Below are 13,447 nucleotides of genomic sequence, written 5' to 3'. Positions count from 1 at the left end.
ACCAGATTTCCCTCACAGACACAAAATCTGCTGTCTCTGCACACTGGACTAGAAAGGGCTCCATGTCACTTTGGCAAATCTCCTGTTACCTAGTCAGGAACCTGCACCCAGCTAGTAAAGCAAACACTTTCTGCACCCAATCTTCTGTCGACATTCTGTTCATTTTTTGTTGTTTAAACATTCAAAGTATGAGGAGGCTCATTACTAGCATCTTGTGTCTCTTGCACAAATTATAGAGACAAGCGGAGCTTACACTGCAAGATATTTAAGCCAAATCAAATTTCCCACAAAATAGCTCTGATTATGCTCTTGAATATTTTCCAAAGACTTAATACATAGTAGCTTAAAAATCTTTTATTGAGTGCTACTTCCTAAAACCAGAACAATTTGTTTGGAAATGCCATGTGAAGAATCATCCACAAATCAGAAGGAAACTCTTTTGACCAAGTCCTCTTACCTATGACACCACAAGGTTTCATGCCCTGGGTAATTATCAATCAGTTCACTGCAGAGTTCCATCTCTTCATCTAAATGGTGGGGAAGATCCACGCTTTGCTCCTCTGCACAGGCAGCTTCTGTCCCTGCACTCTCTTCCTCCTTCTGAAGGCTAGAGTTTTGTTCATTTACCACTTGATTTTGTACCAGTATGTTTTTGTCAGTCATCGTTCTGCATATCAAGGAATTGAGTAAGAACTGGCGGTAATGAAATCCACTATGGTCCGAGACATGCATGGATACCCAATATTTAGTGGATGAAAGTTCATCGAGGAGAACCTGAAACAAAATGCAGAGACAGTTATCAACCAGTATAAAGGAGGAACTTACCACTACTGCTTTTGTATTAAGGTAACCTCTTCTTTGGGGATTTCAGCCACTGTGGTAATGGTTTAAGAATACACAGAAAAAGAACTATTACTGAGCCTTTTCTACTATGTGCTGAAAACCATCTTGGCAACCCTGCAGAAAACAAATAAAAACTTCTTCCAAACTGTGAAAAGGCAGGTTTTTCAGAAACCAACCCACAACCTGAGCGGAGAAAAAAACCCAAACCACTTCTGATATGAAATAAGCAGTGGTTTAAGAACCTCAAAATGGTTAGCAATAAATACTATTTAGAGGAGGCACAAACTACACTGTTATTAGCTTTAAGAATTTTACTTTCTACCCAGTGGATTGAGGGTGTCAGAAGGTAGGTGAGTTGCTTAAAAGGAAAAAAACCCAAACTTAATTTGCACCTTGATTTTCCATGAGAGAATGTCAACCATAACATTATGTTTAAAGTCCTAGAACCAGTGAAATATAAAAGTACTTGTCCATAATCAGGTTGCTTGATTTTACTACTGAAGAATCCCTAGAAAGGCTTTCACACCAACTCTGGTATATACTTAAATTGCCAACTGTAGCTCTGTTTTTAACACTTCTGGCTCCTGCAAATTGTCTCTTAATTCTGAGTGCTTTTAAACTTTCAAAATTAATTTTTGGAGAGAAATGCAAGTTTGGCTCCCAGACAAAGCTTTTACTATGCTTTGCTTTCTCTGTTAGAGCCACTGGTTTCATTTTTTTCAAAGGCCTTAACCTCCTTCCTCACACTGCTTCTCCTCCAGAGCTTAAACTATCCAAAGAGATCAAAATTACCCTTTTCATTTACTTCTAAAGACTTTTGGAAGTAATCTTAATAATCTTATGGTATACTCTTGCTTTTAACCTCTTCTCCTAATCTACCTACATCACTTAACAGGACCAGCTGATGCAAAACAACTTTCATAGGTAGAAGTCTTTCTTTCAGATACTGCAGCACAAAAGCCACAGCCTGCCACAAAGAAAACCATGGAAACACACAAGGCTAGCTATACAGCTTTTTTGAGGGCATCTGTTCTAAAAGAAATTGGAGAAAATACAAGGAAAACAGTGCCTTCCACCCTAGATAGTCATCATGTTTTTCTAAATCTTGCCAAAAGATACCAGCATCACCTTCTTTCAGAGATCAGCAAACTGAAGAGCAGTATTAAATAACAGTCCCCACACAGGGTTCTCAAGGGGGCTAAAACTCCATGTCCAGATCTGCACATTAAACCGTAATATCAGATTTTCCTTTCTTCATAGAATTTAGTATTTTAAACTTTTGAACTTCAAAATTTATAAGTCTATTAAGAACAACATAAGGCTCAGAAAAATCAGATCAGCCTTTATTCAGCTGTGATTGATACTACACACATTTATGCTCAACTGAGACTTCGGAAGAATCCAGTTCATTTATCTGAAATATTTATAAGCTACATATTTACAGAGGAACATCTTAATTACACATTTTAACTCCCTGTACAAAGGGAACAAAATTATTCCCAGCATCACTCCTTACCTGAACCAGAACACCTCTTTTAAAACAGCAACACAGAAGATTGCCATGAAAACTTCTTCATATCTACAAAAAACAGCCTTGTACCTAGGAACCTCAGAGTACCAGTGGAAGATGCTTCTAACAACTGGAAGTAAAAGAAAAAGCCAGCTAATGTCTGAATTCCAAGAGGTTCCTTCTTACAAAGCCAGCTTGCTTCCTCCATTTCCATCTCTATCAGTACAAGGCCTTTGCCAGTGTTCTGTGAAGAAAGAGGAAACTATATGAAAATACCTCCTTCCCCACTCTTGACAACCTCTTTTCTACCTCTGCTGGTGAGCTGACTACCATGGAACTGGCAGCCTCTCCCAGAACATTACATGTGTGCTCAGTGACCTTTGTCTCAACCCCTGGGTCTGCATTCCCTTTTACACCCTCCCTGACCATGTGCTTGCTTGTTTTAGCACGCTTTTCCAGCCGTAAACTAAAGACTTCCTCCCTGGTCTGGGACACTGAGAAAATGAAAAGGAACTGGGGAAACAAACTTTTAAGGATAACCAAATAAATATAGCACTCATAGCAACTAGAACTTTTAAAGACCCTGCAATCTAAGAAAAAGCTAAGGCATTGCTGGGGATGGCTACAAGAAAAACTACTTTGTGTCTCATGAACATGTTGTCTTCTGGGCATCACAGAAGTGTTGCCTCATGACAATTACCCCTCTACTTGCTTGCTTGCTTGTTTTACTGTAGGGTCTGATCAGTCAATCTCCATCCTTTAATTATGAAATTAAGTATTCCAATCTAAAGAAAACAAAAAAGTTTGTCAATCCTTGCTGAACTACAACCTATTCTATCTGCATGACTTCACTGAAGCAACATCGTGTGTATGAATTTAAAGAATATACCCCTACTACTCTCCTACCCCAGTTCTCTAACTAATTATGCACCCACCTTTTAGTAGGTATCTGAAACTCATGATCTAACCCCACTAACTAACTGTACAGTCATGTGAGAAAGCTGAAATCGGGCTTTCCATGGCAAGAACTCCAATACCAAAATTATTAGATTAGTTTCAAACAATCTATTCTTGACAAATTCTTGATTTATGTTAAAGAACACTTTTAAACACTACATAAACTTGCTAATGTCATTCAAATTCTGCAGCTAGAACAAACTGAAATTTCTATATTGAAAGAAGATAATGTTTTTGACTGTCTAGTGTAAGAAAGAAGAAACATCTAGAGCCTTTTTAGTACATTTTCCTACTGGGTCAAAAGTTTCTTCTCTAGCATTTTAAATCTTTTTCCCAGAGCTTGAGCTGAGATTCAGTCTGCATTAGCATTAGGATTATCAAACCTAAGGGAAACGAATAACCAAAATCCTATTACACAGCCTACCTCCTGAAATCGTTAAAAGCAGGTTGACAGCTTTGTTAATGATAAACTCGTTTTGACAATTAATATTTAAATAATACAACACAGAATTTATGTTCCTGGGCCTCTGCTTCCTTGTACACTTCAAACTACAGGCAAAGTTTGTATTACAGCAGAAATACAGCTCTAATTAACACAAGTACTCCTTAATTTCAGGCAACCTTGCAAGAACTAAATGGCCATAGAATCAGTGACTGTTTTATCTGTCAATTTTTCAGCATGGATCCAGTCTTGCATCTTGTTGATATTTATCATACTTTTCAGATATTCAAACAAAGAAATTGCTGAAGGTGTTACATGAGACATCAAGCAAGTAAAAAACCTCTAAAGAATAGAAAAGCCAAGGCAAAGCTGGACAGGACTTAGCAAGAAGCTGAAAAAATAACAAGAAGGGACTGTGTAAGTACACAGGTCACAAAAAAAAAAGACCAAGGAGCATGTATGCTCCCTAATAAACAAGAATTGATGGCAACTGACATGGAAAAGGATGAAGTACTGAGTTTGTTGTCTCAGTCTTCACTGGCAGTCAGGCCTCCCTCCCACTTCTCTCTAGTCCTGATCCTCTAGACTCTTGTGTGGGAAGCTAACTCCCTCCCACTATAAGCAAAGAGCAGGTTCAGAACCACTTGAGGAAGCTGAACAGCAACAAATCAATGGCATCTGAAGATCCACGTTACAGAGTTCTGAGACAACTGGCTCATGTTGCCAAACCGCTGTCCACCGTATCTGAAGTCATGGCGGTTAGAGGAAGTCCCCAGTGACTGGAAAAAGGGAAACACTGCTCTCATTTTTAAAATGGGAAAAAGAGGAGAAAGGAAGACCCAGGGAACTGGAGACCAGTAAGCCTCACCTCTGTGGTTGGCAAGATCATAGTGCAGATCCTTCCAGAAGACATGTTAAGGCACCTACGAGACAAGGAGGTGACACAAGATAGCCAACAATTGTGCCTGACCAATCTGGTGGCCTTCTATGACAGAGTGACTGCAGTGGTCAACAAGAAAAGACTAACAGATGTCATCAATCTAGATGTGGAAGGCATTCAATATGAGTTCCACATGACATCCTTATCTCCAAATTTGAGACAGATGGAAGGTCCATACAGTGGGTAAGGAACTGGCTGGATGGATGCAACCAGAGAGGAGTGGTCAACAGCTCTATGTCCAAGTGGAGACTGGTGATGAAGCCCTCAGGGCTCTGTCTTGGGACTGCTCCACTGTCCCGTCCATTGAAGTATTTAAGACTGGGCTGGATGGGGTCCTGAGCAACCTGATCTAATGAGTGGCATCCTTGCACATTGCAGGGTGGTTGGAATGAGATAGAGATCCCTCCCAAGCCAAACCATTCTGTGATTCTATGAACCTGAATATTTTTGTGAAAATCCGTAATGCCTGCTTTTTCCTTGTTCTCCTTCTTATTTGCTTTTTTCCTTGCATCATATCTTGCTAATAATCACTGTATAATTCTGCCTCTTAAAGTTACCTAGACAAATTTTATCACAAGTTTCTCATTGTCTTTTATGTTCCACACTTTTCCTTAATTTTCCTGTATCCCAAACACCTTCTACTAGGCCCTCTGATGAGATGCATTGGTGTCCTGAAAAAAACTTAGAGCCAACATAGACACTTCCCAACGAGTTTAACACATTGGCGGAGGAACAACAGCACCAGTGAAATTTTGCCAGAGGTAACAGAAACCAGAAGGACAACTCTAGACAAAAGTATCACTTCCATAGTCTTCATTCCAAAAAAAGGAGATCAGCAGGGGAAGTGAGATGGCAGACAAAGTAAACAGACTTTAGAATGGTCAAACAAATTTAAAATACTACCTTCACAGGCATGTTTGTGATTTGTCACAAAAAGCACTCACAACTGATAATGAATAAACTCACCAGAATAATTCCAGTTCTGCAAAAAGTTATTTCTATTACAATGTAATTATTTTTCTTTAATTAAATCAGTACGGAATAGCGAGTACACTCAAGGTGTAATCCTGATACTCAAGACTACTGTTAGCAGTATAATGGACACAGAGCTGTTTAGAACATGTTATAAGGCATAAAATGATTTGAATTTTCTTTAATAGTGCTAACTCCCTTCACCTTTTAATAAGCTCTTGAAGACATCTAAGTTCCTGTTTTCTGTTAATACAGACTTCTAACCCTAACTTCTAACCTCCAATCTATCTGAAACCTGCAATTCTTCTGAGTTTTCTGAAAACTACCTTTTCATATAAATCTGCTAGGCAGACAAGTCCAAATTCTGCCCTGTCTCTGCAATGGACATAAAAATAATGGCTATATTGACTCAACAATGTCCAGTAAATGACTCAACAATGTCCAGTAAAATTCCTCCCTTACAACCCTATGTGGCAAAATGCAGAAACTGCTGTTAAAAGTGAGTGATATGTCACTCCTAATACTCACAAAGAATTCACCTAACCACTCAGAAAACATGGTATTACAAAACTGCCTATATAATTTTAGACCACATCACATTAACTAATTTAATTTGCTGCAGGTCTTGATGTTATAGATGCAAAACATTCAACACTGCATAAAGTGTCCCTGCTGTCCCTGAAATAGTTTAATCAACTCCCAGTGTAAAGGCTGTCAAAAAATACTGCTAGAACTGAAGAAATTAGTTACAAGCACTACTATGCTTTCTCCAAAATTCCTGCTGTCTTTACTTGGTACTTCAAAATTCTGAAACCACAGGTAAGCTGAGTAAGGGCATCGAAACATTGATATAACATTATGAAAATAATATCTGTTATGTATTACCTTTTTCCTCTACTATGAATTTCAAGACTAGTGCTGAAAGAATTACTTAGAGTTGCCCATTCCTTACTTTGGCTCACATAGTCCCATCTATACTCTTCCCACACATATATTAGCACCAAGTACTAAAAGAGAAACAGAACTTGGTATACAGTAAAGAAAAATGTATTATTTCTGCTGACCAGAACCTGCTTACATTGGCAAGAAAAATGCAAAATATACTCACTGCAACATTTTGCCCCCTTTCTTAAAACGTTCTTAGCTCCCTGTGATAACTTCACTTGATACTCTTCATTCATGTTATACAATCTGCTTTGCAAACCAGTATTTGGGTTTTTTTGAGAAGAAAATTTAAGAATTTATTCACTATTGTATTATACCTTGACAGTGAGTTTTGCCAAATGCTGTAAAACCCAGATGCGATGGGACCAGGCATTGTAGTTGCTTGGATATCTCCCAGCAGCTTCAGAGCAGACATTCATTTCCTCCTGCACTAGTCGGTGAATCCTCTCCACAGGTGCTGTTCCCAAGTTTCCTTTAGTTGCAAGACTGGGCAAGGAGTTTTCCTGAATTAGCTGTTGCAGCACCCATCGTCTGGTTAAACGATGTAAAGCATTAATGGTGAGAGAGCAGTTTTAAGAGAAAAAGATGGTTTTTCATGTGCATAAATCAAACCTTTCTAATCTTTCCATCTCTGAACTACTCTGTAGCTAGGTAATGAGTGAGTAGTAAACAACCATCTGAACACTTGCCATGCTATAAACTACGACACAATGATTGCACTCCCAACACACCTACATCAGTTTGCTCACTCTAAGTGATCATGGCTACTTACAGCATTATAAAATAAAACAGAGGGAAAGAGCAAATTTATGAAAGAGTGCAAGCAGCATGTGCATAAAATTTCTAATGCGCTCCTCTTTCAAAGTCTTGCATAGCACTAAAAATGAAGTAGCCAAAGCAAGATAGAAAGAAGTGATTTAATAAAAAATTAATTCTGCTCAGTATCTTTTACTTTTGACAGTACTGCACTCAGCAATTCAAACCGGTTTCTGTACACCACCAGCAGTAGCAAAGTCCAAAAGGCTTGTGGTTTCAAGGGCTATAGGTATAAACAAAATAGATGTTTCTACTGATGAATTACACAGATTTTATTTCATGTGTCTGAGATAAGCACAGATTCCTAGATGTTCTGTTTTTTCATTTTACTCTGGACAAAATTTTAGTAGTATTTTTAGAGGCAATCTCAATGCTGCATCTGCAGCCCCAACATAAAAGGGTTCTACAAAAATAGATTACTGACGTGTAAATTCCCACAGAGCAGCCCATGTCAATGGAATTGCTACGGTCCAGTGTGGAATGCTCTGGAGAGACTGACATCCTCTGGTGTGCAACACAGAGGTTATCCTATTTTGTACTGGCTCACATTGGTTCCAAAACCAATGAACTGCTACTTTCAAAGGTATCAAAATTTCTTTTCACTCCAAGTTAAAATAAATCAATAAACAAAATAAAAGTAATAAATTACCTTTTTTGAAAGAGATAATTCTATTTTGCAGACCATATGTAAAATAATGTATCTACATATATATATATACACATATATAAAAAATAGATAAGTTAACCACATATTTAAAAAATTGCTAACTCATCTGCTTTTTCTCTCATTTGAAGACATTCATAATATGCATGTTCACTTGTGGGTTTTATCTACATTTTATCTTTTTCACTCAGTTCTCAAAAAAGGGCAATGTACTGGAAAACAATATTAAAGATAATTTATAAGAATGCAATTTTAAACTGACTGTGTTTCTCAGCAGAAAGTTACAAGCAGTGTACAAACACTTTCTTCCTATACACCATTTGTTCTAAATAAAGATGTACAGCTAAGCAAACCATGCTCTGACTGTTGTGTAACAGTATTTCATGAAACGTAGTAATTTTGAAGACTTAACTTTGAATTTTTAAAAATGTTTTTGATCCAAACATCACCTTTTGTATTTTTTATTTCAGAAATTTATACAGATATGCAAGAAATGAAAAATTTAAAAAGTCTAGGCAAAAAAACTCAATGAGCATAGTCACTCTTTTAACAAGAGATATGTATTATTTCATTAACATCATTATCTGAGTGAAACCATGAAGACAAAATATTTCAACTCTCTAATTATTTCAGTTTCTTAAAATGAGCATGCTTTATAAACCAATGAAATTTCATCAATTACATATGCAGGGAAGAGTGAAAAAATACAAACTTTATGGTCTCTGTGACTACAGCATCAAAAAACCCATAAAATTAAATTAGAGCTACTTCCTAGACAGTTCAATCATAACCTCAGAAGATTTAAAATCTATTTTTGGAACCCGTTGAATATCACAGTATTATCTGGTTTTTATGCAAAATTTCCTGCATTAATTTTACTCCAATTAATCTGGAGTCACTTTCACTTTTGCATGTTACTACTGCTCTTACAATTCCTGGAATGACTACAAATAAATGAAGGATTGTTAAGTGACAACTGCACAATCAATAGATATACTGACTGTATATGCACAAGATATATATGAACTCCCAAAATATACAGCAGGACGTCATCTGACAAAATGAATGACAGGTATTTGACATCTTCAGTGAGTGTAGCTCCCATGCATAAGAAAAAACAATTTGGTTATGTTTTACTGAATTTTATTCGTAGCCCCATTATAGGTTTTTGCATATTCTGTCTGAGATTTAATACCATGGGGGAATAGGAAACCCAAAATTAATCATTATGCTGACGCAGAGAAGTATTTTTGCAAGTCTTATTTTCTAACATGTATGAATCATGGTCAGCATATCCAAATCCAAGCCAAATCTTTGTGCAATCACCCTCAAACACAGTTTTCTGATGTAAGCAAGTAAGAGAAAGAAAAACAAATTATGACACTATCAAAATACTCCTAATTTAAGTTTGCATGAAAATTATAGACAGAAATTTATATTATTTCTAAAATGTAAATAAATATAAAGAACCTAACATTCTGACTTATTTAATAAAAACATATTGATCATCATAATTATATGGATGGCATCAGGTTCAGAAGTATTAACATGCAAAAAAAATCTTGTTTTTCTGGTGTTAGCTACCATGTAGAAAAGGTAAACTATGACAAACTGCAAGATTTTTTCCCCATTATAACTATATACTTCTACTCCAAAGCTATCAAGTAGCACAAATCATTAGCATGAGGATGCTGAAAAGCAGTTGAACATCAAAATTAAAAGTCAATGCTGCAGAAATTCATTGTTGTTGCTGTATCAATGAAATACCTTGGAATATTCCAGGCATTGCTTACTAGGTTTACCTTGAGACTTTTAAGCTCATGCATGCACTGACAAACAAGAGTTTACCAACAACTTTCACTTCCAAAAATTCTCATGTAGTCAGTAAGTTTTGTTGTGTTCCTTATAGAGTATGAAGTCCCTAATGCAATATCAACTTTAATACGTCCAGCATTAGGGCAGCTGTAAACACAAACATTGCAAACTGCTTCCTAATATGTTACATTTAAATCTCTTTAGGGCTGTCTATAAAAGGTTGACCTAGCTTTTTATTTCTATCATGAAAAAAGATAACACGCGTACAAAGTTTTTTGGGTTTTTAAAGCTGAGCAATGGATCTATGCTTCACTTGGCTCTGACACAGGCTTTTTATGGACAGTCATGACTGAGATGGTTAGCCTTGTGCATTTGAGTAACTCTGGAGTTAAATTTTCCAAACATATGATCCATTATTTTAATATCCAGTAGTGGTGAAAGAATGACTTAGTTTAAGTTAGAAATAATAAAAATAAATTCACCAAACAAAAAGACCAGTATTGAAATGGAAAAGAACCCAGCTTTATTTAACAAAGGTTGGCTTTAATAGAATCTTCACTTTCTGAAATGTAGACAAACAATACAGTAGTATATTTGAGGGAAAGGAGAAATCTACAGTGCTGAAATACTTACAATTGATGAAATCAGAATTTTCAGGTTGAGGATTTTAGGTGCTTCAAGACATGATAAACCTCTAAGGGAATTTATCCCCCCTCCAAAGGTTTATTTAAAAGTATGCAGCAGAAAAGGTACATATGATTTCAGTTCTAAGTGTATAATATAGACAGGTAGCTTCAAAAGCCAAAGCACAGTATTCTGCAATGACTGGTTCAAAGAATCTGATATATTTCTAAATGTCCTCCTGCATCTACGATTGTCCTTAACCCAAGAACAAGAAAAAAAAAAAAACTAGGAAAAATGTTTCAGGAGTCAATAGAAGGCAAAGGAAACCAACCTATGAATCCATGTTTCTGGACTCTTTGGAAACTTGGTTAACGCCAGTTTTCCAAGATGCAAATCTTTAAGTGGATTTAAAGTGCCAGACAGTATTAATTCTTTCCTACAAAAGATAAGATAAATCTGTGTGAATAAAAGCAGTAACCTGAAAACAGAATACAAATCCCAATAACAAATTGCATGGCATTTCCTTTGTATCATAGCAGAACTTCACTGTCAAACTACAAGAGTTTAAAAAACCCTTAGTGCATGAATCCATTCTACTATACATACATATGTACTATACATATGTGCACAAAGAACTTTATCTTAAACTGAACACATACAACCCATTAGTTTTCAAACCTGCCCAGAAATTACTGAGTCAACTACCTGTAGGGTTACATATATGAACAAACATCCCTTCTTGAAATTAAGCCCTTGGATCACTGTGTATATCTGGAAATACTCTTACACACAGCACTCCTCCATACTTTTAGTTTTTAAATACTATTCAAGATACAGTGTCAGGGTTCCCTACATTTATTAAAAAAAGAGAAATATTCTTCGTGCGTAGAATGTCTTACAAACTTAACAAAAAGGCTGCAATTGCTCAGTTTACTTAAATGCAAAACAATCTCTGGTTAAAAAAAAATGAAAATTTGCCCTGACAAAACTTAATGTTCATCCAATACAACCCTTCCTAGAGTACCTCCCACAGACAGAGCAAAATGAAAACCTGTACTTGGCTTTCTTACCTTCTTTGCACAGATTTCCCTGCCCCTCACCCTCTTCTCTCTAGCTTTATAACTCTTATTGCCTGTCCTGAGCATGTTTGACTGGCTCCTCCAAGGGCATTAGTCTTCATATCCTATTCTCCAATCTAGTAGGTAGCAGCTTTGAAGTAAAGATACAGTAAGTTCCTAAGTTACAATCTGTAGAAAGAAATTACACATTTCCCAGAACCTGCAGAAGTCACAGATTCTGGGAAAACTGAAAACTGAGAGTACAAGAAGCAGAAGCAATTTTGGCATGGGCTTGGATTTTGGCTAATAATTTCTGATTCATCATAATGATAGGCATGGCACTAGTAAGTGAGGAGCAAATGATCAACTCTCTGACCAAAAGATCCCAGTGGGAGGGGAGGAAATAGATTCTGGAAAGATCTGCTATCACATAAGAAGGCAAAACTCTGCAATCTGATGCAGAAAACATAATGTTGTCCTAAAGTTATGGCCCAAGTCTCACAAACAAATTGACATATTTCCTTTCTGTGAGTACGTATTTTCTGTCTGAGTTGGTAATTTTTAGTAGGAAACTGACTCCATCTGGTACTTTGGCTTTGTGTTGGTGTAATTGAAACTTATAACCACAGTCAGAAGCTAATGGTTGCAACACTAACAGTGAGCAAGTATTATTTAAAATGGAAGCAGAGTGGGGAACTTATCCTTATGGAACGAATCCTTATAAAAGTTTTGCTTCTGATAGCTACTGGGGCATCTGTTTTTATCTCAACCAAGTTCCAGCATGCTTCAGATTGGATGCTTTTAGATGTTTTTTAAGAGGCAGTTCAGATATACCAACCAGAAGTGGCAGACTGATCAGACCATTCTGTGCTAATGCACTCAAATTTGGAAAGCAGACAAAAGAAAGATTCAGGGTCAGCACTGGAGCAGGTGGAACAACTACCTCATTACTGCAATGCAAAAGGTGACATTTTAGTAAAAATTACTTACCACACACACACAATGAAAAATACAGCTTAGATCAGTCTGATACTTAAATACATGTACATATTTAACAGAGATTTAGCTTACCAGGCCACCTACCTCCCAAAACCTAAGCTTTCTGTGAAGAAAGTGCTCTTTCTATATTAAAACATTCACTATAAGTAAACAGCCTCACACTTACACACTCTTAAACTTCCACATTTGTAAAATTGAGGAACAGTACAGACATGACTCACCTTTACTGCTGCAGTAGAAAGGCTGGGTTTAGCTGTAATGATTTTCAAATGAGAGATTCTCTCATTCACAAAGGACCGCAAGCACTAGTACGACTGAAGTACCATACACTCCCACATAAACCTCTTCTAAGCTCTTTCAACTAACATCCAACTTGGGCTATATAATTTCTAGCTCAGTTTCTTGCCATATGGATCATAGATAATGTTTCAGCCTTAAGGATTATAGCTCTCTGAAAGATCATCTGGAATAATTTTTACTTGCCTTATGCTAACACCTTTGAAGTCATTTATATCTGAAAGCAAAATGGGACTTTTCAGAGCATCTTGTTACCTAATGTCTTTTCATGAATTGTACATGGCAGGAAGTATAACAGAAAGAACAAAGGCATTTATGAAAATTCCTTTACAATCACCCCATAAAAATTTTGGTCAGTTTAACTGGCAAGACTTTTCAACTTCTAAAAACACAGGATAACTGAATTTGGGATTAAAACTGGCGGTATCTCTTATCCCATTCAGCATAACAGGGGTTTCTCTCTCTGTTCCTAGGAAGTGACACACCTACTCTCCAGCAAGTCTTTCTTCTTACCTCTTGCCCAGAGTCTCAGGGTTTAGGTTATAGCCCCTGCCCTTCTGTAACT

At 36.8% G+C, this 13,447-nt stretch overlaps 1 protein-coding gene across 2 annotated transcripts in view; it reads right to left on the bottom strand.

Moving 5' to 3' along the window:
• Positions 1-13,447, bottom strand: part of PTAR1 (protein prenyltransferase alpha subunit repeat containing 1) — a 43,065-nt gene that overhangs the window by 9,220 nt on the left and 20,398 nt on the right. For both annotated transcript variants that reach the window (XM_068176662.1, XM_068176663.1), the window contains exons 4-6: positions 10,860-10,964; positions 6,927-7,140; positions 458-774 (exon numbers count right to left, since the gene is read on the bottom strand). In XM_068176662.1, coding sequence (XP_068032763.1) covers positions 458-774; positions 6,927-7,140; positions 10,860-10,964 — 636 coding nt within the window. The remainder of the gene's footprint in view (positions 1-457; positions 775-6,926; positions 7,141-10,859; positions 10,965-13,447) is intronic.

This window comes from Anomalospiza imberbis, chromosome Z, assembly GCF_031753505.1.
Source record: "Anomalospiza imberbis isolate Cuckoo-Finch-1a 21T00152 chromosome Z, ASM3175350v1, whole genome shotgun sequence".
NCBI lineage: Eukaryota > Metazoa > Chordata > Aves > Passeriformes > Viduidae > Anomalospiza > Anomalospiza imberbis.
The sequence above is the reverse complement of the archived record's forward strand: the minus strand, read 5'-3'. Positions and strand labels throughout refer to the sequence as shown.